The sequence below is a fragment of the Cherax quadricarinatus genome, chromosome 15 (genome assembly GCF_038502225.1).
Source record: "Cherax quadricarinatus isolate ZL_2023a chromosome 15, ASM3850222v1, whole genome shotgun sequence".
NCBI lineage: Eukaryota > Metazoa > Arthropoda > Malacostraca > Decapoda > Parastacidae > Cherax > Cherax quadricarinatus.
In genome coordinates this window covers 41,437,799-41,463,514 of record NC_091306.1, presented here as the reverse complement: position 1 = coordinate 41,463,514, position 25,716 = coordinate 41,437,799, and the positions used below count along the sequence as shown (strand labels likewise).

General features: G+C 40.7%; 1 protein-coding gene across 1 annotated transcript in view; it reads left to right on the top strand.

Annotated features, from left to right (window-relative positions):
* Positions 1-25,716, top strand: part of LOC128703308 (histone-lysine N-methyltransferase 2C) — a 394,589-nt gene that overhangs the window by 144,688 nt on the left and 224,185 nt on the right. Inside the window, 4 exon segments of the mRNA XM_070085312.1 lie at positions 620-728; positions 873-1,036; positions 14,497-14,634; positions 23,773-23,952. Of these exon segments, the coding sequence (XP_069941413.1) occupies positions 620-728; positions 873-1,036; positions 14,497-14,634; positions 23,773-23,952 (591 nt within the window).

The window sequence follows — 25,716 nt, the reverse complement described above, 5'->3', positions numbered from 1 at the left end:
CTGAATGACTGATTGAACGACTTAAAGTTAGATCCTCCAGTACAACCATTGACTTTTGTACCAGAACCTCTACCATCCACCTCAGCCCATTAGGGCCACATCATAACTCCATTCTTGAAAGTCATCCACAAACACCAGCACCCACAATTTAAGGTAAGAAATAATATTATTTCTGTTACATTTGTAGCCTTAACCAGTAAAAACAACATAATACATCACAGCAATGAACTACAATTACATATTCACTTTTATTTTTGTAAGATGTTGAGGCCTAAAAAAGTTGTTTGGCTTTTTTGGGGCTTCCAGGAATGTAACCCTATTTTTCCCATAAATTCTTCAGTTCATCTAACACTGTTTTTATCTAACATGGCATTTTCAGGAACGTAACTACCGTGTTAAATGACGGTATACTGTACAACATTTAAATTGTGGGATACCCAGAAAAAAATTCCTGTGTGTGTAGGAAGATTTTGAAAAAAATATAAAATTGTTCTTTATAGCATGAAAGTCCATATTTTTCTGAATCAGATAAGACTAAAGTGAGTGGAATCTGATAAAAGATTTACAGTTTTAAGGATGGATGTGGATTTTACCATTGATCATTTGCTTTTTTTGGCAGGATGATGGTACACCTCCAGATTTGCCTGAAGGATTCTACACATTGCCAGGCCCTGAACCCGGAACCTTCACATTAAGGAAACGCAGATACCGCAACATTAAAACATTAGGTTGGTTTTATTTATCAGTGTATGTGTACTGATTATCATATGTAAAACTATATTTTGCCTTGTCATTTTAATACTAAACATATTAAATTTGTTTCCTTTGGCTCTGTTAAAAGATTTGTTTGTTTACTTCATTTTTCAAATTAGGCATTGGAGGTTTCCAAGTTCGGGCGCGGGGTAAAAGAGAAGAGGAGAAAGCACGAGAAGAGGCTACCTTAGATCCTCAAGTGTTGGAGCTTCGGCGGAAGAGAAGTAATTGGCGCACAAAAAAGAAAATAAAGCTTCTTGAGAAGTTTCCATCTTACATTCAGGTTGCAATCTATATCTCTGTTTAAGTGATATATATAACCTTGACAAATGAACTGGTTTGTCAGAAACTCTTCATAAATGTTACCTTGCTCACATTTCAGAAGCACTTATATTAAAAAGCCACTTGGCTCCATTCACTTTTGTCTGACATGCTCACACAAGCCTGCTGAATGTTCAAGCTCCCAAAATTCAAAGCCTCCTTCACCCCGTCCCTTCAACTATTCCTGGGACGACCCCTTCCTTTGCTACCTTCCACCTTAGATAGATACAATTTGCCATTCTATCCCTTTCCATCTTCTTTACATATCTATACCACTTAATTAAGCAACCCCTTCTTAGCCCTCAGACTTGTCCCCTTTGGTGACCCTAACATTGTCTTTTAATTTCCACACTTAACTTTCTGCATAATATTCACATCACACATTCCTCCTAAACATTCCATCTTCTCTGTCTTTAGTTGCTTCCTTATTGCAAAAATCAAAACCCATGTCTCACACCCATTGTAAAGTGTTGCTACCACTATGTTCTGATACATTTTTTTTTCCTCCACTGATTGTTTTCTTTTCATAGATGCCTCAGTACAGTATTTGACTTTTTTTTTACCTCCTGGTATGTGGTAGAGTTTGATTTTGTTCTGATGGCTGACTTTGTATGGAAGGAGGTTTGGTAATAGGTAATATATATTTTAAGGAAAAGAAGAAAAATAAGTATACAAGATATGATGTAGGGCATAATGACAATTTGTTGAACTATGTATTGGTAGTTAAGAGGTTAAATAACAAAAAAAGGCACAATACCGTGACTGGAACGATACACAAATAACCCGCACATAAAAGAGAGAAGCTTACGACGACGTTTCGGTCCGTCTTGGACCATTGACAAAGTCACACTAACCAGAAGTGGAGCAGGACGGCTATATATAGGCAGGAAGAGGTGGTGGTAGTAGTAGTAGTACCAGAATGGTATATAATACCGACAAGATGAAATTAAGACACATGCGCAACACCCGGGCATCCCTATCGTAGACGTTTCGCTATCCAGCCAGCCACTGGATGGCGAAACGTCCACAACAAAGACAACCAGACGCCGCACATGTGTCTTAATTTCATCAGTAGTTGTAGTAGTAGTAGTAGAAGAGGTAGTAGTAGTGGTAGTGGTAGAAGTGGGAAATAAGGAGGACGAACCAGTCAAATACAAAGGAAGGGGAGCACTGCAAGAGAGCTAGGTGCCCACTGAGGGAGAGCAAGCGCACAGAGGTGCATGAAAGGGGAAGTAGGAAATAAATGAAGAAGGAACAGAAACACGAGACAGAAGAGAGAAAGACAACCCAGAGGAGAAAAGGAAAGAGGAAAGGGGAAGAGGGTTGTCTTTCTCTCTTCTGTCTCGTGTTTCTGTTCCTTCTTCATTTATTTCCCACTTCCTCTTTCACGCACCTCAGTGCGCTTGCTCTCCCTCAGTGGGCACCTAGCTCTCTTGCAGTGCTTCCCTTCCTTTGTATTTGACTGGCTCGTCCTCCTTATTTCCCACTTCTACCACTACCACTACTACTACCTCTTCTACTACTACTACCTCTTCTACTACTACAACTACTACTACAACTACTACTACAACTACTACTACAACTACTACTACAACTACTACTACAACTACTACTACAACTACTACTACAACTACTACTACAACTACTACTACAACTACTACTACAACTACTACTACAACTACTACTACAACTACTACTACAACTACTACTACAACTACTACTACAACTACTACTACAACTACTACTACAACTACTACTACAACTACTACTACAACTACTACTACAACTACTACTACAACTACTACTACAACTACTACTACTACTACAACTACTACTACAACTACTACTACTACTACTACTACTACTACTACTACTACTACTACTACTACTACTACTACTACCACTACCACTACCACTACCACTACCACTACCACTACCACTACCACTACCACTACCACCACCACCACGACCTCTTCCTGCCTATATATAGCCGTCCTGCTCCACTTCTGGTTAGTGTGACTTTGTCAATGGTCCAAGTCGGACCGAAACGTCATCGTAAGCTTCTCTCTTTTATGTGCGGGTTATTTGTGTATAGTTAAGAGGTTGATTGGTAGACTTCAAGATGTGCATCTTTATAGGGGGCCAACACATGCATCAAATCATTATTTAGTTGTAACTACAGTGAGAACAAGAGGCAGATGGGGTACAAGGAAAATGGCATCAATGAGTAAGAGAGGTGAACTTTTAAAATCCGAAAAAAGGAGGTAGTTATGGTACGATATAAGCAGTTATTTGGAGAAAGATAGGCTAATGAGAGTATGGGTAATAAGGAGATTGAAGAGCTATCGGGTAGATTTAAGAATACAGTAGAAGTTTTTGGATATAGGAGGGTAGGTATGGGAGGGAAGAAGAGTAATTGGTGGAAATGATGAGGTAAGGGCAGTGATAATGGAGAAAAAGTTAAACTTATGAAATGTTTTTACAAAGTGGAAGTGATACAAGGAGATTGGAATATATGGAGAGTAAAAGAGAGTGGTGAGGGAGTGTAAAAGGAGAGCAAATGAGAGAGTGGGTGAGGTTCTGTCCAAAAATTTTGCTGAGAATAAAAAAAAATTAAGAGTGAGATTAATATGTTGGGAAAGATTAGACAATGAATGGATTTGACAGCTAAAAACAGAAGAAAGGGGGTTATTAGATAGGGAGTTGGAGGTATTGGGAAGATGGTGGAAATAGAGGAAGAGGAGGAAATGAAGGAAGTTATTTCATGCATTATTTGAGAGTGAGAGAGAGCCAAATGTTAGTGTGGTGGAGGTGATTAAAGCAGTGTGAAAATATTTAAAAGGGGTAAAGCAGTTGGGATTGATGGAATGAAGACAAATGTTAAAAGGAGGTGGGAATATAGTTTTGGAGTGGATAACACTTTTGTTCAATAAATATAAAGAATGAAAGATGCATAGGGATTGGCAGTATGCATAATTCCTTTGTGTAAAGGATAGGGGTACAAAGGAATTATAAGGGAATTAGACTGTTAAGTATACCAGGTAAAGTGTGTGGTAGAGTTATTAACAGAGAACAAGATCACAGATGAACAAGAAGGCTTTAGGAAGGGTAAGGAATGTGTTGGCCAAGTGTTCACATTTAAACATTCACTGAAAGCAGTTAAGAGTTTTTATGAGTATAGTGAGGCTCAGGTTAGGGTATGTTGAAGAGAGGGATGTTTGTTTCTTTAATTCGTGTAAAGTGCTAAACCCATGTGGGGTCATTCAGTGCAAAATGTGGTGGAGGAGGTTTGATCCTCTATCTGCTGAACACCAGACAGATGCACTTCCTAGTAAAATTAGACTTTAGACTGGGATGTGCGATGTCATTATGCTTGTTTAACATATATATAGATGGAGTTGTAAAAGAGGTGAATGCTGGGGTGTTGGGGAGAGGGGTGGGATTAAAATATACAAAATCTAGTTCGAAAATGGGAGTTGTCAAAGTTGGTTTTGCTGATGACACTGTGCTTTTGGGAGATTCTGAAGAGAAGTTGCAAAGGTTGGTGGATGAATTTAAGAGGGTGTGAATGGAGACGAATGATACTTGGGACCTGACGATCTGTTGGAGTGTGAGCAGGGTAATATTTAGTGAAGGGATTCAGGGAAACCGGTTATTTTCTTATAGTCGGACTTGAGTCCTGGAAATGGGAAGTACAATGCCTGCACTTTAAAGGAGGGGTTTGGGATATTGGCAGTTTGGAGGGATATGTTGTGTATCTTTATACGTATATGCTTCTAAACTGTTGTATTCTGAGCACCTCTGCAAAGGCAGTGATAATGTGTGAGTGTGGTGAAAGTGTTGAATGATGATGAAAGTATTTTCTTTTGGGGGATTTTCTTTCTTTTTTGGGTCACCCTGCCTCGGTGGGAGACGACCAACTTGTTGAAAAAAAAAAAAGTGTAAAAGAATGAAATTAAAGGTGAACACATGAAAGAGCAAGGTGATGTACAGTGTAACAAACAATTTAAGTTAAGAAAGATTGGATATCATATTGGAAGGAGAGAATATGGAGGAAGTGAGTGTGTTCAAATATTTGGGAGTAGACTTGTCAGAAGATGGGTCTATGAAAGACGAGGTGAACCCAAGAATTGGCACGGGGGGAAAAAGGCGAGTGGTGCACTGAGGCAACTGTGGAGACAAAGAATGTTATCCCTGGAGGCAAAAGGGGGAATGTATGAGAGTATAGTGGTACCAACACTTTTTTATGGCTGCGCAGCATGGGTTGTGAATATTGCAATGAGGAGGCAGCTGAAGGCAGTAGAGATGTATCTGAGGGCAACGTGTGGTGTAAATTTGTAGTTTGGAGATTCGGAGGAGCTTCAGGATTACTAAAAGTTTTATTCTAAGGGCTGAGGAGGGATCATTGAGGTGGTTCAGACATTTAGAGAGGATGTAACAAAATAGGATGACTTGGGGGGGGGGGGGGGAAGGGTAGGGGTAACCTTAGGGAAGGTTGGAGGTAGGAGGTAAAAGAGGTTTTGTGTGTAAGTGGCTTGGACATCTACCAGGCATATGTGAGAATTTTTTTATTATTATCACACTGGCCGATTCCCACCAAGGCAGGGTGGCCCGAAAAAGAAAAACTTTCACCATCATTCACTCCATCACTGTCTTGCCAGAAGGGTGCTTTACACTACAGTTTTTAAACTGCAACATTAACACCCCTCCTTCAGAGTGCAGGCACTGTACTTCCCATCTCCAGGACTCAAGTCCGGCCTGCCGGTTTCCCTGAACCCCTTCATAAATGTTACTTTGCTCACACTCCAACAGCACGTCAAGTATTAAAAACCATTTGTCTCCATTCACTCCTATCAAACACGCTCACACATGCCTGCTGGAAGTCCAAGCCCCTCGAACACAAAACCTCCTTTACCCCCTCCCTCCAACCTTTCCTAGGCCGACCCCTACCCCGCCTTCCTTCCACTACAGACTGATACACTCTTGAAGTCATTCTGTTTCGCTCCATTCTCTCTACATGTCCGAACCACCTCAACAACCCTTCCTCAGCCCTCTGGACAACAGTTTTGGTAATCCCGCACCTCCTCCTAACTTCCAAACTACGAATTCTCTGCATTATATTCACACCACACATTGCCCTCAGACATGACATCTCCACTGCCTCCAGCCTTCTCCTCACTGCAACATTCATCACCCATGCTTCACACCCATATAAGAGCGTTGGTAAAACTATACTCTCATACATTCCCCTCTTTGCCTCCAAGGACAAAGTTCTTTGTCTCCACATTCTCCTAAGTGCACCGCTCACCCTTTTTCCCTCATCAATTCTATGATTCACCTCATCTTTCATAGACCCATCCGCTGACACGTCCAATCCCAAATATCTGAATACATTCACCTCCTCCATACTCTCTCCATCCAATGTGATATCCAATCTTTCATCACCTAATCTTTTTGTTATCCTCATAACCTTACTCTTTCCTGTATTCACTTTTAATTTTCTTCTTTTGCACACTCTACCAAATTCATCCACCAATCTCTGCAACTTCTCTTCAGAATCTCCCAAGAGCACAGTGTCATCAGCAAAGAGCAACTGTGACAACTCCCACTTTATGTGTGATTCTTTATCTTTTAACTCCACGCCTCTTGCCAAGACCCTCGCATTTACTTCTCTTACAGCCCCATCTATAAATATATTAAACAACCACGGTGACATCACACATCCTTGTCTAAGGCCTACTTTTACTGGGAAATAATTTCCCTCTTTCCTACATATTCTAACTTGAGCCTCACTGTCCTCGTAAAAACTCTTCACTGCTTTCAGTAACCTACCTCCTACACCATACACCTGCAACATCTGCCACATTGCCCCCCTATCCACCCTGTCATATGCCTTTTCCAAATCCATAAATGCCACAAAGACCTCTTTAGCCTTATCTAAATACTGTTCACATATATGTTTCACTGTAAACACCTGGTCCACACACCCCCTACCTTTCCTAAAGCCTCCTTGTTCATCTGCTATCCTATTCTCTGTCTTACTCTTAATTCTTTCAATAATAACTCTACCATACACTTTACCAGGTATACTCAACAGACTTATCCCCCTATAATTTTTGCACTCTCTTTTGTCCCCTTTGCCTTTATACAAAGGAACTATGCATGCTCTCTGCCAATCCCTAGGTACCTTACCCTCTTCCATACATTTATTAAATAATTGCACCAACCACTCCAAAACTATATCCCCACCTGCTTTTAACATTTCTATCTTTATCCCATCAATCCCGGCTGCCTTACCCCCTTTCATTTTACCTACTGCCTCACGAACTTCCCCCACACTCACAACTGGCTCTTCCTCACTCCTACAAGATGTTATTCCTCCTTGCCCTATACACGAAATCACAGCTTCCCTATCTTCATCAACATTTAACAATTCCTCAAAATATTCCCTCCATCTTCCCAATACCTCTAACTCTCCATTTAATAACTCTCCTCTCCTATTTTTAACAGACAAATCCATTTGTTCTCTAGGCTTCCTTAACTTGTTAATCTCACTCCAAAACTTTTTCTTATTTTCAACAAAATTTGTTGATAACATCTCACCCACTCTCTCATTTGCTCTCTTTTTACATTGCTTCACCACTCTCTTAACACCTCTCTTTTTCTCCATATACTCTTCCCTCCTTGCATCACTTCTACTTTGTAAAAACTTCTCATATGCTAACTTTTTCTCCCTTACTACTCTCTTTACATCATCATTCCACCAATCGCTCCTCTTCCCTCCTGCACCCACTTTCCTGTAACCACAAACTTCTGCTGAACACTCTAACACTACATTTTTAAACCTACCCCATACCTCTTCGACCCCATTGCCTATGCTCTCATTAGCCCATCTATCCTCCAATAGCTGTTTATATCTTACCCAAACTGCCTCCTCTTTTAGTTTATAAACCTTCACCTCTCTCTTCCCTGATGCTTCTATTCTCCTTGTATCCCATCTACCTTTTACTCTCAGTGTAGCTACAACTAGAAAGTGATCTGATATATCTGTGGCCCCTCTATAAACATGTACATCCTGAAGTCTACTCAACAGTCTTTTATCTACCAATACATAATCCAACAAACTACTGTCATTTCGCCCTACATCATATCTTGTATACTTATTTATCCTCTTTTTCTTAAAATATGTATTACCTATAACTAAACCCCTTTCTATACAAAGTTCAATCAAAGGGCTCCCATTATCATTTACACCTGGCACCCCAAACTTACCTACCACACCCTCTCTAAAAGTTTCTCCTACTTTAGCATTCAGGTCCCCTACCACAATTACTCTCTCACTTGGTTCAAAGGCTCCTATACATTCACTTAACATCTCCCAAAATCTCTCTCTCTCCTCTGCATTCCTCTCTTCTCCAGGTGCATACACGCTTATTATGACCCACTTTTCGCATCCAACCTTTACTTTAATCCACATAATTCTTGAATTTACACATTCATATATATTCTCTTTTCTCCTTCCATAACTGATCCTTCAACATTACTGCTACCCCTTCCTTTGCTCTAACTCTCTCAGATACTCCAGATTTAATCCCATTTATGTCCCCCCACCGAAACTCCCCTACCCCCTTCAGCTTTGTTTCGCTTACTGCCAGGACATCCAACTTCTTTTCATTCATAACATCAGCAATCATGTATATATATATATATATATATATATTTCAACAAGTCGGCCGTCTCCCACCGAGGCAGGGTGACCCAAAAAAGAAAGAAAATCCCCAAAAAGAAAATTTTTTACTTTCATTGTCATTCAACACTCACCTCACTCACACAGAACACAACAGTTTAGAAGAATATACATATAAAGATACACAACATATACCTCCAAACTGCTAATATCCCGAAACCCCTCGTTTAGAGTGCAGGCATTGTACTTCCCATTTCCAGGACTCAAGTCCGGCTATATAAAAATAACCGGTTTCCCTGAATCCCTTCACTAAATATTACCCTGCTCACACTCCAACAGATCGTTAGGTCCCCAATACCATTCGTCTCCATTCACTCCTAACGAACACGCTCATGCACGCCTGCTGGAAGTCCAAGCCCTTCGCCCACAAAACCTCCCTTACCCCTTCCTTCCAACCTTTTCGAGGACGACACCTACCCCGCCTTCCTTCTCCTACCGATTTAAATGCTCTCCATGTCATTCTACTTTGATCCATTCTCTCTAAATGACCAAACCACCTCAGCAACCCCTCTTCAGCCCTCTGACTAATACTTTTATTAACTCCACACCTTCTCCTAATTTCCACACTCTGAATTTTCTGCATAATATTTACACCACACATTGCCCTTAGACAGGACATCTCCACTGCCTCCAACTGTCTCCTCGCTGCTGCATTTACCACCCAAGCTTCACATCCGTATAAGAGTGTTGGTACTACTATACTTTCAAACATTCCCTTCTTAGCCTCCATAAATAACTTTTTTTGACTCCACATATACCTCAACGCACCAATCACCTTTTTTCCCTCATCAATTCTATGATTAACCTCATCCTTCATAAATTCATCCGCCGACACGTCAACTCCCAAGTATCTGAAAACATTCACTTCTTCCATACTCCTCCTCCCCAATTTGATATCCAATTTTTCTTTATCTAAATCATTTGATACCCTCATCACCTTACTCTTTTCTATGTTCACTTTCAACTTTCTACCTTTACACACATTCCCAAACTCATCCACTAACCATTGCAATTTTTCTTTAGAATCTCCTATAAGCACAGTATCATCAGCAAAAAGTAACTGTGTCAATCCCCATTTTGAATTTGATTCCCCATAACTTAATCCCACCCCTCTCCCAAACACCCTAGCATTTACTTCTTTTTCAACCCCATCTATAAATATATTAAACAACCATGGTGACATTACACATCCCTGTCTAAGACCTACTTTTACCGGGAAGTATTCTCCCTCTCTTCTACACACCCTAACCTGAGCCTCGCTATCCTCATAAAATCTCTTAACAGCATTTAGTAACTTACCACCTATTCTATATACTTGCAACATCTGCCACATTGCTCCTCTATCCACTCTATCATATGCCTTTTCTAAATCCATAAATGCAATAAAAACTTCCCTACCTTTATCTAAATACTGTTCACATATATGCTTCAATGTAAACACTTGATCTACACATCCCCTACCCACTCTGAAGCCTCCCTGCTTATCCGCAATCCTACATTCTGTCTTTCCTCTAATTCTTTCAATTATAACCCTACCATATTCTTTTCCTGGTATACTCAGTAAACTTATTCCTCTATAATTTTTACAATATCTTTTGTCCCCTTTCCATTTATATAAAGGGACTATACATGCTCTCCGCCAATCCCTAGGTACCTTCCCCTCTTTCATACATTTATTAACCCTTCAGAGGGCAAGGCAGACTAAAATGCAGATTTTGAAAGTGATTTCGTATGAGGAGATAGAGCCACTCGATGTAAGGTCACTGAGACCATCCAAACAGAGTTGTGAAAGTAACATCTCGGGCAATTGCAGATATTCGAACACCGAGTATATGCGGTCCTGCCCGTTTGGGGTATAACAATTTAGAATGTTGCAAGGTTGCAATTGTTGAAAAAAAACGAAATAAATATTTTTTAAATTTATTATAAAAGTAGACAATATAAAAAACATAAATGGAACTTGTTTCTGAACAATTTATAAGCAGTAAAAAAATAGAAGTAGGAACTACTTATCAACAATGACACATTGCAATGAGATACAACTTACAAATGAAATATTCTTGAGTTCCCTGAGAAAGAACAATCCTTTTACATCACTAATTTCTGCAATGAAACTTTATGAAACAATTTCTATCCTTCTTGATGGATAGATTTACTTTGCATGTGGCACAGGAAAATGAAGATGCGACATGATTATTCTTGTTGCTGCAATACTTGCATGTAAGCAAGTATCTTCTTCTTGTTCAATTTCTTCTTTTTGGATGGTGGCATAGCTTCCTTCTCATCTGTTGGCACCTCTGCATCTTGTGGCAAGTATTCATCATCAGTTTCCACCACTTCCAGGTCATCTGGATCTTGATCTGAGTCACTGTCATCCCAAACACAGACAAATCTCGACTTATCCTTGGAGGACTCACCGTAGAACAATTTCTTATTGATCTGGAAGGACAATAAAAACGTTCTGTACACACCCAGACCATTACTGAATTCATATATACACTACCAAATTTTATGGAAATATTTATATACCGAAACTTGAAAACTGCACCTAAAAGGGCAGGAACGGCCGTCCTTGGTCCTATTTTGTTGCACTTTTTTCATTTGCATGGTGCACTCGTAATATGCTTCACAACGCCTTCATATATATATCAAAATATGGCTAAACTATTCATTTACACACTAGACACACAAATCAGTACTTACCGACATTGTATTGGGTGAAATGCTTCAGTATATAAGGAGCACTATACCGAGAAACACGAGTTTTGGCGCCGGCAAGGTAGAAGTGTTTACATTCTGCTGTCTCGACCAATGGGAAGCGAGCAGCCGCCATCACCGCTCAGCCTGGGCGACTCAGGGAAGGTCTGTGATTGGTCAGAAATAGAGAATGGGAACCTAGATACGCGGCGGGAGTTGTAGGACGTGCGCAAAAAAACCACGCTATGATGACCGCCTACACTCGGGTCTGCCCGGTAAAGGGTTAAACAAAAGTACCAACCACTCCAACACTATATCCTCCCCTGCTTTTAACATTTCTGTCATGATCCCATCAGTTCCAGCTGCTTTACCCCCTTTTATTCTACGTAATGCCTCACGTACCTCCACCACAGTTACATTCTGCTCTTCTTCACTCCTAAAAGATGGTATACCTCCCTGGCCAGTGCATGTAATTACTGCCTCCCTTGCTTCCTCAACATTTAAAAGTTCCTCAAAATATTCTCGCCATCTACCTAATACCTCCATCTCCCCATCTACTAACTCCTCTACTCTGTTTTTAACTGACAAATCCATACGTTCCCTAGGCTTTCTTAACTTGTTTAACTCATTCCAAAATTTTTTCTTATTTTCATTAAAATTTCTTGACAGTGCCTCTCCCACTCTATCATCTGCTCTCCTTTTGCACTCTCTCACCACTCTCTTCACCTTTCTTTTACTCTCCATATTCTCTGCTCTTCTTATAACACTTTTGCTTTGTAAAAACCTCTCATAAGCTACCTTTTTCTCTTTTATCACACCCTTTAGTTCATCATTCCACCAATCACTCCTCTTTCCTCCTGCCCCCACCCTCCTATAACCACAAACTTCTGCCCCACATTCTAATACTGCATTTTTAAAACTCATCCAACCTTTTTCAACTCCCCCACTACTCATCTTTGCACTAGCCCACCTTTCTGCCAATAGTCGCTTATATCTCACCCGATGGAGGGGTGTTAATGTTGCAGTTTAAAAACCGTAGTGTAAAGCACCCTTCTGGCAAGACAGTGATGGAGTGAATGATAGTGAAAGTTTTTCTTTTTCGGGCCACCTTGCCTTGGTGGGAATCGGCCAGTGTGATGATAATAAAAAAAAATAAATCTCACCCGAACTTCCTCCTCCCTTAATTTATACACTTTCACCTCCCTCTTACTTGTTGTTGCCACCTTCCTCTTTTCCCATCTACCTCTTACTCTAACTGTAGCTACAACTAAATAATGATCCGATATATCAGTTGCTCCTCTATAAACATGTACATCCTGGAGCCTACCCATCAACCTTTTATCCACCAATACATAATCTAACAAACTGCTTTCATTACGTGCTACATCATACCTTGTATATTTATTTATCCTGTTTTTCATAAAATATGTATTACTTATTACCAAATTTCTTTCTACACATATCTCAGTTAAAGGCTCCCCATTTACATTTACCCCTGGCACCCCAGATTTACCTACTGCTCCCTCCATAAAATTTTTACCCACTTTAGCATTGAAATCCCCAACCACCATTACTCTCACACTTGATTCAAAACTCCCCACGCATTCACTCAACATTTCCGAAAATCTCTCTCTCTCCTCTACACTTCTCTCTTCTCCAGGTGCATACACGCTTACTATAACCCACTTTTCACATCCAATCTTTATTTTACTCCACATAGTCCTTGAATTAATACATTTGTAGTCCCTCTTTTCCTGCCATAGCTTATCCTTCAACATATTGCTACTCCTTCTTTAGCTCTAACTCTATTTGAAACCCCTGACCTAATCCCATTTATTCCTCTCCATTGAAACTCTCCCACCCTTTTCACCTTTGTTTCACTTAAAGCCAGGACATCCAGTTTCTTCTCATTCATAACATCCACAATCATCTCTTTCTTACATACTTTTTTTTTTTTTTTTTTTTTTCAACAATTCGGCCGTCTCCCACCGAGGCAGGGTGACATACATGTACAAGCATATATATACACATCCCTCTGGGTTTCCTTCTATTTTCTTTCTAGTTCTTATTCTTGTTTATTTCCTCTTATCTCCATGGGGAAGTGGAATAGATTTCTTCCTCCGTAAGCCATGCGTGTTGTAAGAGGCGACTAAAATGCCGGGCGCAAGGGGCTAGTAACCCCTTCTCCTGTATGTATTACTTAATATAAAAGGAGAAACTTTCATTTTTTCCTTTTGGGCCACCCTGCCTTGGTGGGATTCAGCCGGTGTGGTGAAAGAAAGAAATATATATATAGATATATATACCTATATATATTATTAGAGAGAGTATAGTGTAACAATCTCATAATAAAATTCAGGAAAATTGAAATGAATTGAAAAGTGCATTAGAAGTGTTTTGAAGTGTTGACAATTACATCATTTTAAACCAGTGAGGTGTCAAATACCACTTACAGTTTGAAGGCAAGCAATTGTGTGTTTTGATACTAGCTTCATATAATGTTAATGTGTAATTATGTTGGAGTGTGAGGTAACATTTGTGGAGGGATTCAGGGAAACAGATAGCTGTATTTGAGTCCTGAAGGTCGGGTGTGAATATTGTAGTTCAGGGGGTCAATTGAATTATGACATTTCATACTTATGGTGTAGATGAATTATTCAGAGAACATGCACACACATCTGATTTATCATACTTAGGATATAACAATTATTGAGTGAATAGGAGTAAATGTTTTCCTTTATGGATCCTTCAACCTGAATGGGAGATGGCTGTTGTGCTAAAAATAGTTTGTAAATTTTCTTTTAATTTGTATATTCTTTAAATTGGGGGGGGGGGGAGGTATCTTAATGCTCGTGAAGAGCTCTTGATCCAAGGAGATGGGGCACCCTTTCCTTCCAGGCACTATGTCACCCTTATGGGTTTAGTACTTCCCCATGAATCTGTCGCGATAACAGTTTTGTGTAACTTTCTTGTTGCAGGAAGCTTTCTTTGGTAGAAATTTGATGGACACAAGTAATTTGGAGGAGGAGATGAAACAGATAAGTAGCTTGGATGAAGAAATAGACGAGGATGTTCTCGAGTCTCAGAAAACCAAGTCAGCTATCACACTTTCCAAGGTGAGACCTCTTTACTTAGCTCTGGCTCACTGTTCCATTCACTTCTGTTTTTAGATTTTAAACAAAATTTAAGAAACTAGAACTAGAAATAATTTTTTTTTTTTTTACACACTGGCTGTCTCTCACTGAGGCAGGGTGACCCAGAAAAAAACAAACTTCCACTATCGCTCACATTATCACTCTACAGAGGCATACAGATACGACAGTTTAGATGTCGCTAAACATCAGATATCCCAAACCCCTCCTTTAAAGTGCAGGCATTATTCTTTCCACTTTCTAGACTCAAGTCTGGCTAACTGGTTTCTGTGAATCTCTTCACAAAATATTACCCTGCTCACATGCCAGTACAGCACACTATTGAATTGCTGGTAATCAGTACACTGTCCAGACCCTCAAAATTAATATTGCTCTCAGTTTCCAATTAAAAAACAAAATTCTGAAATGGTAGAAAATCTTTTTCTGAGGGCAATGATAAAAAAGGAAATTTGATAGGAAACTTACAGAATTACACAGTCGAAAATTCAATGTTCTTGGCACAGTTTAGACATTGGTGATTTCACCGACTTTGAGTCCTATTTTAAGCTTCGTTTCACCAGATAGCTGATTTGCTTGTTTGCCTTCCATTTTATCAACCGAGCTCAACTGTTTCAACTACCCTTAAAACGTGCAGTCGGTAATTTGGCCACTTTTGCACAAAATTAAAAAAAAACTAATTTAAAAAATAATCCAAAATAAACAGTGTAGACATTCCTGGCACTATAACATTTCCTTTGTTCATTAATCACATTCCCAGGCCTCTTCTATAATACACTTGCTATTACAACCCAGGAGTTCAAATGGCCTGTTATCCTGGGTGTAAAGGGAGCAAAATAAACACAGCAGAAAAGTTTTGATTTATATTATCCTTCACCAATTTAGAACAGCAATATGTACACTATATACAGTGATAGCTATTAGTGCACTCCACAGTAAGCAAGGCAGAAATAGAAGCCACAAGATAGCAGACCATGCTTCAACCAGCTCTAGAATGGGAATGACAAGGGCAGACAGGAGAGTGGTACCCACATAACCTCTGCGATTGCCAAAACCATCTTCTTATTGGCTGGAACCTGGTCACTAGTTGAACGACGGGGCCCCATCATCAACTCTCAGCAACCTGGTTCGCTGGTTGGGGGAGATAGCCTGTAAATGAGGGTGTGTACATGCGCCGAATAAAGGTTACGTACTCTTTGCATGCCACACCCCCACCCTGAGAAGGCTCAGGATTAGGCTGCCACCTCCCAGTGGTAACCGTGCCGCCATGGCACAAAATAATGGGACCGCCTTTCCTCTCCACCATCCAACTCTTAGATAGAGCTCAGCTTTTCTTGTGACCAAAAGCCAAACCCTAAACTCAGAGTGAGACAGCAGTCAGTCGGGCTAGCATAGGTCCAAGATACAGCGGACAGTAGCCCGCATCCCCTCACTAAAAAAAAACCCACACCAGGGGATAAAAAAAAAGAGCTTAATAGGGGTTACCACAAGTAACCTAACATCCTAACCTAAGTAAATAATGGTATTAGACTCTAGATAAAGAGTCTGCCAACATATTTTCTTTGCCGGCAATATGTTTAATGGTAATATTATAGGGCTGCAGCCTTAGCGTCCAGCGCATGAGCCTTGTGTTGTGGTTCTTCATGGTTTGGAGATATACTAGAGGATTGTGATCACTGTAGACGGTGACCACCTGCGATGTCTGGGCCACATAAACATCGAAATGCTCCAAAGCCAGTACCAGCGGGAGGGCTTCTTTTTCAATGGTAGAGTAAGCCCTCTGATGCGGCTGGAACTTGGCTGAAAAGAAGGCTACAGGCGGCAGCTCCTCTTTCCCGTTTTGCAATAGTACTGCCCCAACCTCAGACTCACAAGCATCAACCTGTAATGAAAAAGGTTTGGAGAAGTCTGGAGACAAAAGAATGGGTGCAGTACACAATAATCTTTTTGCTTTATCAAAAGCATTGTTACAATCTGGGGTCCAATTAAAGGGAACTTTGTGACTGGTAAGAGAGGTAAGAGGGGATACAATATCTGAGAAATTCTTACAGAATCTTCTGTAAAATCCTATCATACCTAGGAAACGTTGAAGAGATTTCCTATCGTGAGGAACTGGATAATCTTTAATAGCAAAAACTTTAGCAAGTTTAGGAGCAACTTTACCACTACCTACTTCATGGCCTAGAAAAGTGACAGTGGCCTGGCCAAAGAAAGATTTAGATAAATTATCTGTTAAATGGGAACTCTGAAAGGTCTCAAAAAGAGCCTTAAGTCTAAGTAGGTGTTGATCCCAAGTATCAGATACCACAACAATATCATCTAGGTATGCTGCCATGCCTTCAAGTCCTTTAATAGCCTGATGGATAAGTTTCTGGAATGATGAGGGGGAATTTTTCATTCCGAAGGGGGTAACTGTGTATTGATAATGACCTGGAATTACGAAGGCAGAGATTTCCTTTGCCTTATCCATCAAAGGTACCTGATAATAACCTTTGAGGAGATCTAACTTTGACACAAAAGTAGCCTTACCCACAAAGTCAATTACGTCATCCAGATGAGGAAGAGGGTAAGCATCTGTAATTGTGACCTCATTCACCTTACGGTAGTCTGTACACATACGAAACCCTCCATGCACGGTGAAGCCCATGGACTAGATGACTCTTCCACTAAACCATGCTCTAACAGAAATTCTACTTCCTGCTGAAGTAGCTTCTGCTTTTCAGGATTAGGTCTGTAGGGGGAGAGTTTAATAGGTTTAGAGTTTCCCACTTGTACATCATGATAACCTAACGTACGTTTTTTCGGCACATCCGAAAAAATATTAGGATATGACTGTAGAAGGTCAGTTAAACTTGTTGCTTGCGTTTCAGATAGTCCCTCCATTAAAGGACTAGGATCCTTGAGGACAGAATTTGAAAGTTTAACATTAATTTCAAAGATAGAGTGCAAAGAATCAGAGTCGTCCTCAGAGGTAGAGGACAGAGTCATTACTTTGACTTTATCTGGTGTATGAAAAGATTTTAATTGATTAATGTGGTAAGTTTTAGTTTTTGAGGTCTTATTAATGGGAGCTACCACATAATTTACATCAGATAATCTACTTACAATCTGCATAGGTCCCGTAAATCTAGCTTTCAAGGTGTGGCCAGGTATAGGTTCCTGCACCAACACCTTGTCTCCTGGATGGAAGGAGCGGAATTGTGCACTTCTGTCATACCTCTGTTTCATCTTACTTTGAGCTGTCTTTAGGTTAGCCTTGGCTAACTGACGTGCCACCTGCAACCTTGAAGACGGGTTGTAGAGTGTTGAACTAACGTCTTCTCCCATCCATCCTTCTTTGAGCACCCGAAGAGGACCTCGTACATTGTGCCCAAAGATCAGCTCAAACGGACTATACCCTGTAGACTCTTGCACCGTCTCTCGTACTGAGAACAGCAACAAAGGTAGTGATTCATCCCATTCTGTAGGAAAGTGCATGCAACAAGTTCTCATCATGGTTTTTAACATCTGATGGAATCTTTCCAAGGCGCCTTGGGACTGAGGATGATAGGCAGTGGATAAGTTGTGGACTATCCCTAGCCTAGTTAATGCTTCCCTAAATGCTTTGGCAGTGAAGTTAGTACCTTGATCACTTTGAATAGTTTTAGGAATGACAAAACAAGAAATAAATTTGGTTAATGCCTTGAGAATAGCTTTAGTATTAATACTATGCATGGGAATTGCTTCAGGATATCTGGTTACTCTATCCATAATCATAAATAAATACTGATTTCCAGACTTTGACCTAGGTAGTGGACCTACACAATCTATAATTAAATCTGCAAAAGGTTCTCCATCAGCAGGTATAGGTTGGAGAGGTGCAGGTTTAATGGAATGTCCAGGTTTTCCTACTTGCTGACATTCTCGGCAACACCTAATATGATGCTTCACATCCTACTTTAATTTTGGCCAATAAAATTCTTTTGTGATTCTATACAAGGTTTTTGTAATTCCTAAGTGACCTCCTAATGAAGTATTATGAACTATATTTAATATTTGAGGTCAATACTTTGTTGGAACCACTAACCTGTCAGACAATTGCCAGCCCTCTATCTCCATACCAGTCTCAGTGCAGATCAAATAATCGTTTTTAAGTTTATACTTGACCGGATGATCCAAAGAGGATTTACCCACGGCTGCCTGAAAGGCGAATTTTAAAGAAGGGTCCTTTAATTGTTCCTCCCGGAAGGACAGTCCCTCGGGCATGGAAACAGATATATTTGGCAATCCTGCAACCTGGGAATAGAAAGGCTTGATTGGGGTCTGTTCACTTGATCTACGAGGCTCTGACCATTTTCCTCGTAAAACAAAGTGGCTATTCTGAGATCGGAGTCGTCCAAGGATAGGTCAACATTCTCGCCAGACAACCCTTGAGATGTTGCCCGAGTTATGGCCAACACCGGAGAAGAATTAATCATTATAGGTTCAGGACACGCACTATCAATAGTAATGCTATTACCCAGTAATAACATGGCATCTTTCATGGGGAATCCCTTGGAGACACCCCACAGTCAAGTACCCAGTGTGATATTTGCTGTACATAAATTTTATGCAAAGGGATAGAATATATAGCTCCTCCAAATGCTTCCAATAAAAGAGAATAATTCAAGGAAGTGTTCTTTGAAAGGGTTAATATTCCTTGTCTTATAAGTGAGCAATATGCTCCAGTATCTCTAAAGGTTTTGACTTCATTTGTTTCTGAGTTTTCCTGAAGGGAAATAAGACTCTTGCAATAATAAGGGGCCATACCTTTTTCTACTTCTCTCAGGGATATGTTACAAGGGATATTAGAGATTTTCCCAACGGGTTGGGGTTTATGGGGGCAGTTGGGACGGATATGACCTACTTTGTTACAGAGGAAGCAGACGACAGGCTTGCCCTTTACTCCCTGCGGACGTTGCAACTGGTGTCGCTCTGGCTGGTGTCTCTCTGGATACTGTTGTCGAGATGCACCATGAGTAGTTTGTCTCTCAGCAGGTGGACCATAAGTTGAGAAGCGCGGCTCACCAGGTGACTTAGTTGGCTGATGTAGACGTTCTCCCACCGGCTGGCACTTCATTCTCCAAGGTTGATGATCTCTGCTCATGCCAGGCTGTTGAAAAGAGAGACGGGACTGCTTGGACAAGGAGCGGTTAGTTTAGAAGGTATCAGCCAACCTGGCTGCCTCCAATGCAGTGGTTAAGTCCACTATCCTGCAGAAAGACTCGAACCTCTGGTCCCACAGACTCCAGCAGGTTATCAATCAGAATAAACTGTACCAGCTCCTCAAAGGAGGTGACACCACTTGCTTTATACCAGCTGGTAAAAGCTTTGGTTTGCTGTCTCACAAAATCCACCAGGGATTGACCAAGCTGCCGCCTGCTTAGTTTGAAAAGCTTACGGTACTTAGCTGGGATACATGTATATGCTCCCAACACTGTGGTCTTCACTACTTGATAATCAGAAAGTTCAGCATCATTTAATACTGACATAAATTCCTGTGCCTTACCAAACAATGCTGTATGAACCAACGATGCCCAATGCTGTTCCGGCCACCTCAAGGCTCGAGCCTGATTTTCGAAGCTTTCGAAAAATTGTTCTGGTTCGGCCTCATTGAAGCGGGGAACAAACTGTACTGCTTTCTGTAAACTAAAATCATTTACAGAATGCGAAAACTGCCTCCTTTCTCTTTCCCTTTCAAATTCTTCCCTTGTGAATGCTCTCTGTTCCCTAGTTTGCTCAAGATTGATTTTTGCCAGCTCAGTGCCAACACCGTTGATTCACTTCTAGACAACCCTGCTGCACTAGACTGACCATTTTGCTCCGTTGGTGTATCATCTTCCTCCTGCGAGAACATAGTAGATTTTGCCCTAGCTCCCGTAGAGGGAGGAGTCTGATGTGCCATCTCTTCTTCTCGAAGTTTGTCAGCAATCAGTGAACAAAGTTGCGCAGCTGTGAGCATGCGTTTATATTTAATGCCAATGGAATGAGCAATTTGCCAACAACGCTGTAGGGACAATTTAGGTAGGTTATGCAAAGTATATGACGACACCAGACGTCTGACTCGTCTAGGTGGCATAAGTTATTCACTATGCACAGTACGATTGCAGAATAGCCCAATGTAATATTATTTGCAGAACACGCTTAGCTATACACAGTAAGATTGCAGAATACGCATACAAGTTGAATGCGCAATAGCAAAGTTAACTGCAACTGACACGCAAAATTTGTAAAGCAATGCCAGACAGCAAGCTACACACTGTTCTACAAGATTGACCGTAGCGAAGTGAGCACACCGAACAAGCTAGTAGCGAGCTGTTGAACGATCACACAATAGCAAGGCTGACCATAACAAAGTAACTGACACGCAAAATTTGTAAAGCGTTGGCAAAGCTAATGCAATGCCAGACAGCAAGCTGCACAGTGTTCCTGCTACCAGCTTCACCCTAGGCTCAACCCTTTCTCTAAGTCCAGCTCCAGCTCTTGGACAGGCTACCCATATTACAACCCAGGAGTCCAAATGGCCTGTTATCCTGGGTGTAAAGGGAGCAAAATAAACACAGCAGAAAAGTTTTGATTTATATTATCCTTCACCAATTTAGAACAGCAATATGTACACTATATACAGTGATAGCTATTAGTGCACTCCACGGTGAGCAAGGCAGAAATAGAAGCCACAAGATAGCAGACCATGCTTCAACCAGCTCTAGAATGGGAATGACAAGGGTAGACAGGAGAGTGGTACCCACATAACCTCTGCGATTGCCAAAACCATCTTCTTATTGGCTGGAACCTGGTCACTAGTTGAACGACAGGGCCCCATCATCAACTCTCAGCAACCTGGTTCGCTGGTTGGGGGAGATAGCCTGTAAATGAGGGTGTGTACATGCGCTGAATAAAGGTTACGTACTCTTTGCATGCCACACTTGCCTTCCATTTTAAATTCATAATCACATAAATATAGAAGAATAACTTGTGTAGAAGATATACTTATTTCCTGGATAATAAAATATAACCAGGATTGATTGCTCATGATTTATGGTGTCCCAATAACAGAATCAGACCTAGTAAAAACCCATAAAACAGACCAGGGGTTTTAGGGGGCCTTTCCCATTCTCAGGAAAATCGAAAAAATTTAAATATTTCCTCTATGATCCCTGTTTCAAGCTACTTCCTGCCGTGAAACCACCCAGAATCATCTCTGTTTCAGTTGTATGACTCACAAAATCATAATGACACGATTACAAACAAACAATACCACGGATGGGGATTGAACTCGTGGTGAGTGAGTTATAAAACTCCAGGCCAGTGTGTAAGCCACTGGGCCAGCTGGCTACAGTAAGATTCATCCAACTAGGTATATTTATACGCCATAATGAGGTTAGCACAGGCCTCCACTGTACCACAAATGCCAGCTGGCCCAGTGGCTTACATGCTAGCCTGGAATTTTACAACTCGCTCACCATGAGTTCAATCTCTGCCCATGGTGTGGTTTGTTTGCAATCGTATCATTAGTTTCACGAGTCATGATGATGGCTTTGAGGGGACTAGAGCTAGAGTTCGTCGTGGTCCTGCTGATGGGAGATTCACCTGTAAAAACTTGCATATGTGGTCACAGTGGGGCCTGTCTTAATCTCTCCATGGTGTATAAATATACCTAGTTGGATGAATCTTATTGTAAATGACACTTTGGTAACACTTGGGTATCTTTATTTGGAAAATGTTTCACCACACTTTGGCCTCTTCAGTCCAGTGCAAAAAAAATATAAGAGGAGGAGTTTGATGTAATCAGTCCCTCAACCTTGAGTTGATGTGTTCAAACCATCAATCTTGACAAAAGTGCAGCATATTTGCACTTAAAGGAAGAGGCTTATGACTCCTCTTTTTATGCAAGAACTTTAAAAACCCTTGTCACTTTGGAAAGTTTCCAAGCAGAATCGAGAGAGAAGCTGAGCTTAGAGTATGTAAAACTGAGAGAAAAATCATGACACCTAGCTGCAAGCTCAGGTCATGATAGTGAATGAGGAGGCATATAAATAAATTTTTGGGTATAATTTGAAAATTCTGTTTTAGCAAAGCACTGTAAACTGAGATCCCACATTATTTCATTAAACTTACACAGTATACTGAATCTTGTAATTTTTATTACAAATACATAGATAATTATACATACATTTATTCTCCTTTTACATTTAGTAATATATACAGGAGAAGAGGTTACTAGCCCCTTGCTCCCGGCATTTTAGTTGCCTCTTACAACACGCATGGCTTACGGAGGAAGAATTCTGTTCCACTTCCCCATGGAGATAAGAGGAAATAAACAAGAATAAGAACTAGAAAGAAAATAGAAGAAAACCCAGAGGGGTGTGTATATATGTGCTTGTACATGTATGTGTAGTGTGACCTAAGTGTAAGTAGAAGTAGCAAGACGTACCTGAAATCTTGCATGTTCATGAGACAGAAAAAAGGACACCAGCAATCCTACCATCATGTAAAACAATTACAGGCTTTCGTTTTACACTCACTTGGCAGGACGGTAGTACCTCCCTGGGTGGTTGCTGTCTACCAACCTTCTTCTTCTTTCTTTCAACACACCGGCCGTATCCCACCGAGGCAGGGTGGCCCAAAAGGAAAAACGAAAGTTTCTCCTTTTACATTTAGTAATATATACAGGAGAAGAGGTTACTAGCCCCTTGCTCCCGGCATTTTAGTCGCCTCTTACAACACGCATGGCTTACGGAGGAAGAATTCTGTTCCACTTCCCCATGGAGATAAGAGGAAATAAACAAGAATAAGAACTAGAAAGAAAATAGAAGAAAACCCAGAGGGGTGTGTATATATGTGCTTGTACATGTATGTGTAGTGTGACCTAAGTGTAAGTAGAAGTAGCAAGACGTACCTGAAATCTTGCATGTTCATGAGACAGAAAAAAGGACACCAGCAATCCTACCATCATGTAAAACAATTACAGGCTTTCGTTTTACACTCACTTGGCAGGACGGTAGTACCTCCCTGGGCGGTTGCTGTCTACCAACCTACTACCTATAACATACATTTATATACTTATAAAATAAGTATTTTTTCCAGGATGAACTTCAGCTTGTTCAGGCGGCTCAGAATAAACAGCATGGACATGATAGGCGTCTTGACAGCTGTGTTCAGCAAACCAAGCTCCTGTCTCCCCGACACATAAAATTTGAGGATTTTGCTGATGCCAGGAAACGAGACAAGAAATATTCAGATGAAAAGAAATATAAAGATCATAAGGTAATTATGGTACATGATCATTTTTCACTTATGAAATTGATAGTGGATTATATAAGGTCCAGGTGTATTTCAATCAACAGTAGAAACTTTTAACACTTCAGTACAGGAGTTTGGAGTAATCTCTCTCATTTGAAACAATGGGGTCTGTACTCACCTATATGTAATTATCAATATGTGGTTACAGGGGGGTCAAGTATTAGCTCCTGGTCCTGCCTTGCAACTTTCTGCTTGCCAGATTTGCTCTTGTAGCCTCGTGGGCCCTATCGTACCTTTTCCTAAAAATGTGTGTTGAATCTGCCTCCACCTTTTCTTCATCGAGGTCTTTCCACTGCCTGACCACTCTGAGACAGGAAATAACTCCTGACATACCTGTGATACATCTGTGTCTTTAATTTTCACCTGTGCCTCCAAGTAGTATGTGTTTTGTAACTCTCAAACAGCCTGCTTCTGTCTACCCTATCAATTCCTCTAAGTATTTTGGATGTTATGTCTTCACCTCTCAGTTTTGATGCTTTCCAGATTCACTCCTTTCTAGCCTGCATTGGCTGCAGAGGTTATTGGGCTGATGTCAGCCTCTGGCAAAATGCTATGTTCACCTCTAGTTTTCTCTTTGAGTGAGGTCTGCAACCTTGGTTCCCCGAGACTGCAAACTGTGTCCAGTCTTCTGTCCTCTTTCCTGATCTTTATAACCTTGCATTTGTTGGGGTTGAATTGAAGGAACCACTTATCTGAATAATCTTGGAGTGTGTCCAGCCATGTCCAACTTTTTCCTGTCCTTATCAGTGAATGATATAGGAATGATATTACCATATGCAGTTGCAGCAGCTGCTGTAGCTGTAGCTGCAGTAGTAGTAGCAGCAGCAATAGTTGTAGTTTTACAACAACATTTAAAGTGGAAAATAAATATAAAGTTGAATAGCGTTATTGGATAAGAGAGAAGTGAAAGAACTAAGGAAGGGGGCACAGTTACTTATCCCCTTAACTGTCCAAACGTAGATCTACGTTAGCACTGGTAGCGCTCAAAACGTAGATTGTTTTAGTTTTCCTGCCTCCAAATTTGGCACTATTAGCCCAAGATGCCTGGTCAGTACAGAATGGGTCTTAATATTCGGTGTGTGCAGTATTAAAAAAAAATCTTGGACCACTTTGCACCTTGTGGGGGCACCAGTTCAATTGAGTGCCAACTAGAGCAAATTGCGTGGCAAACACCAGGGATTCACTGATGTCATGTCGTATTAACACTCCCCTTTTCAGAGGAAAGTGACGTTGACCTAGAGTTTAATACTTTTTGTAGCTCCACACCTAATTTTCACACTACAAATTCTCTACATAATATTTACACCACACATCACCCTTAAACACGACATCTCCACTGCTTCCGGCTGCCTCCTTGCTGCAGCATTCACAACCCATGCTTCACACCCATATAAGAGTATTGGTACCACTATACTCCCATACTCATCATATGCGGGATATATTCCTGAAAATTGGCATCCTATGGAAATTTTTGTAGCATGATGTGGGGAACATACAGCAAAAATAGTTATGTTCCAGACTTCTAAATTTGCCCATCAATTTTTTTTTTTTTTACTATTCTACTAGGTACTTATTACAACAGTATTACTTACCTCACATTTTGTTGGTAGCTGATGTGCCTACTGGGCTAAGATTTTTTGTTTTTACTTACTGTTCTTCTCTCACTGAGGTAGGGTGACCTGAAAATGAAGAAACATTTTCACCATCGTTCATTCAGTCACTGTCTTG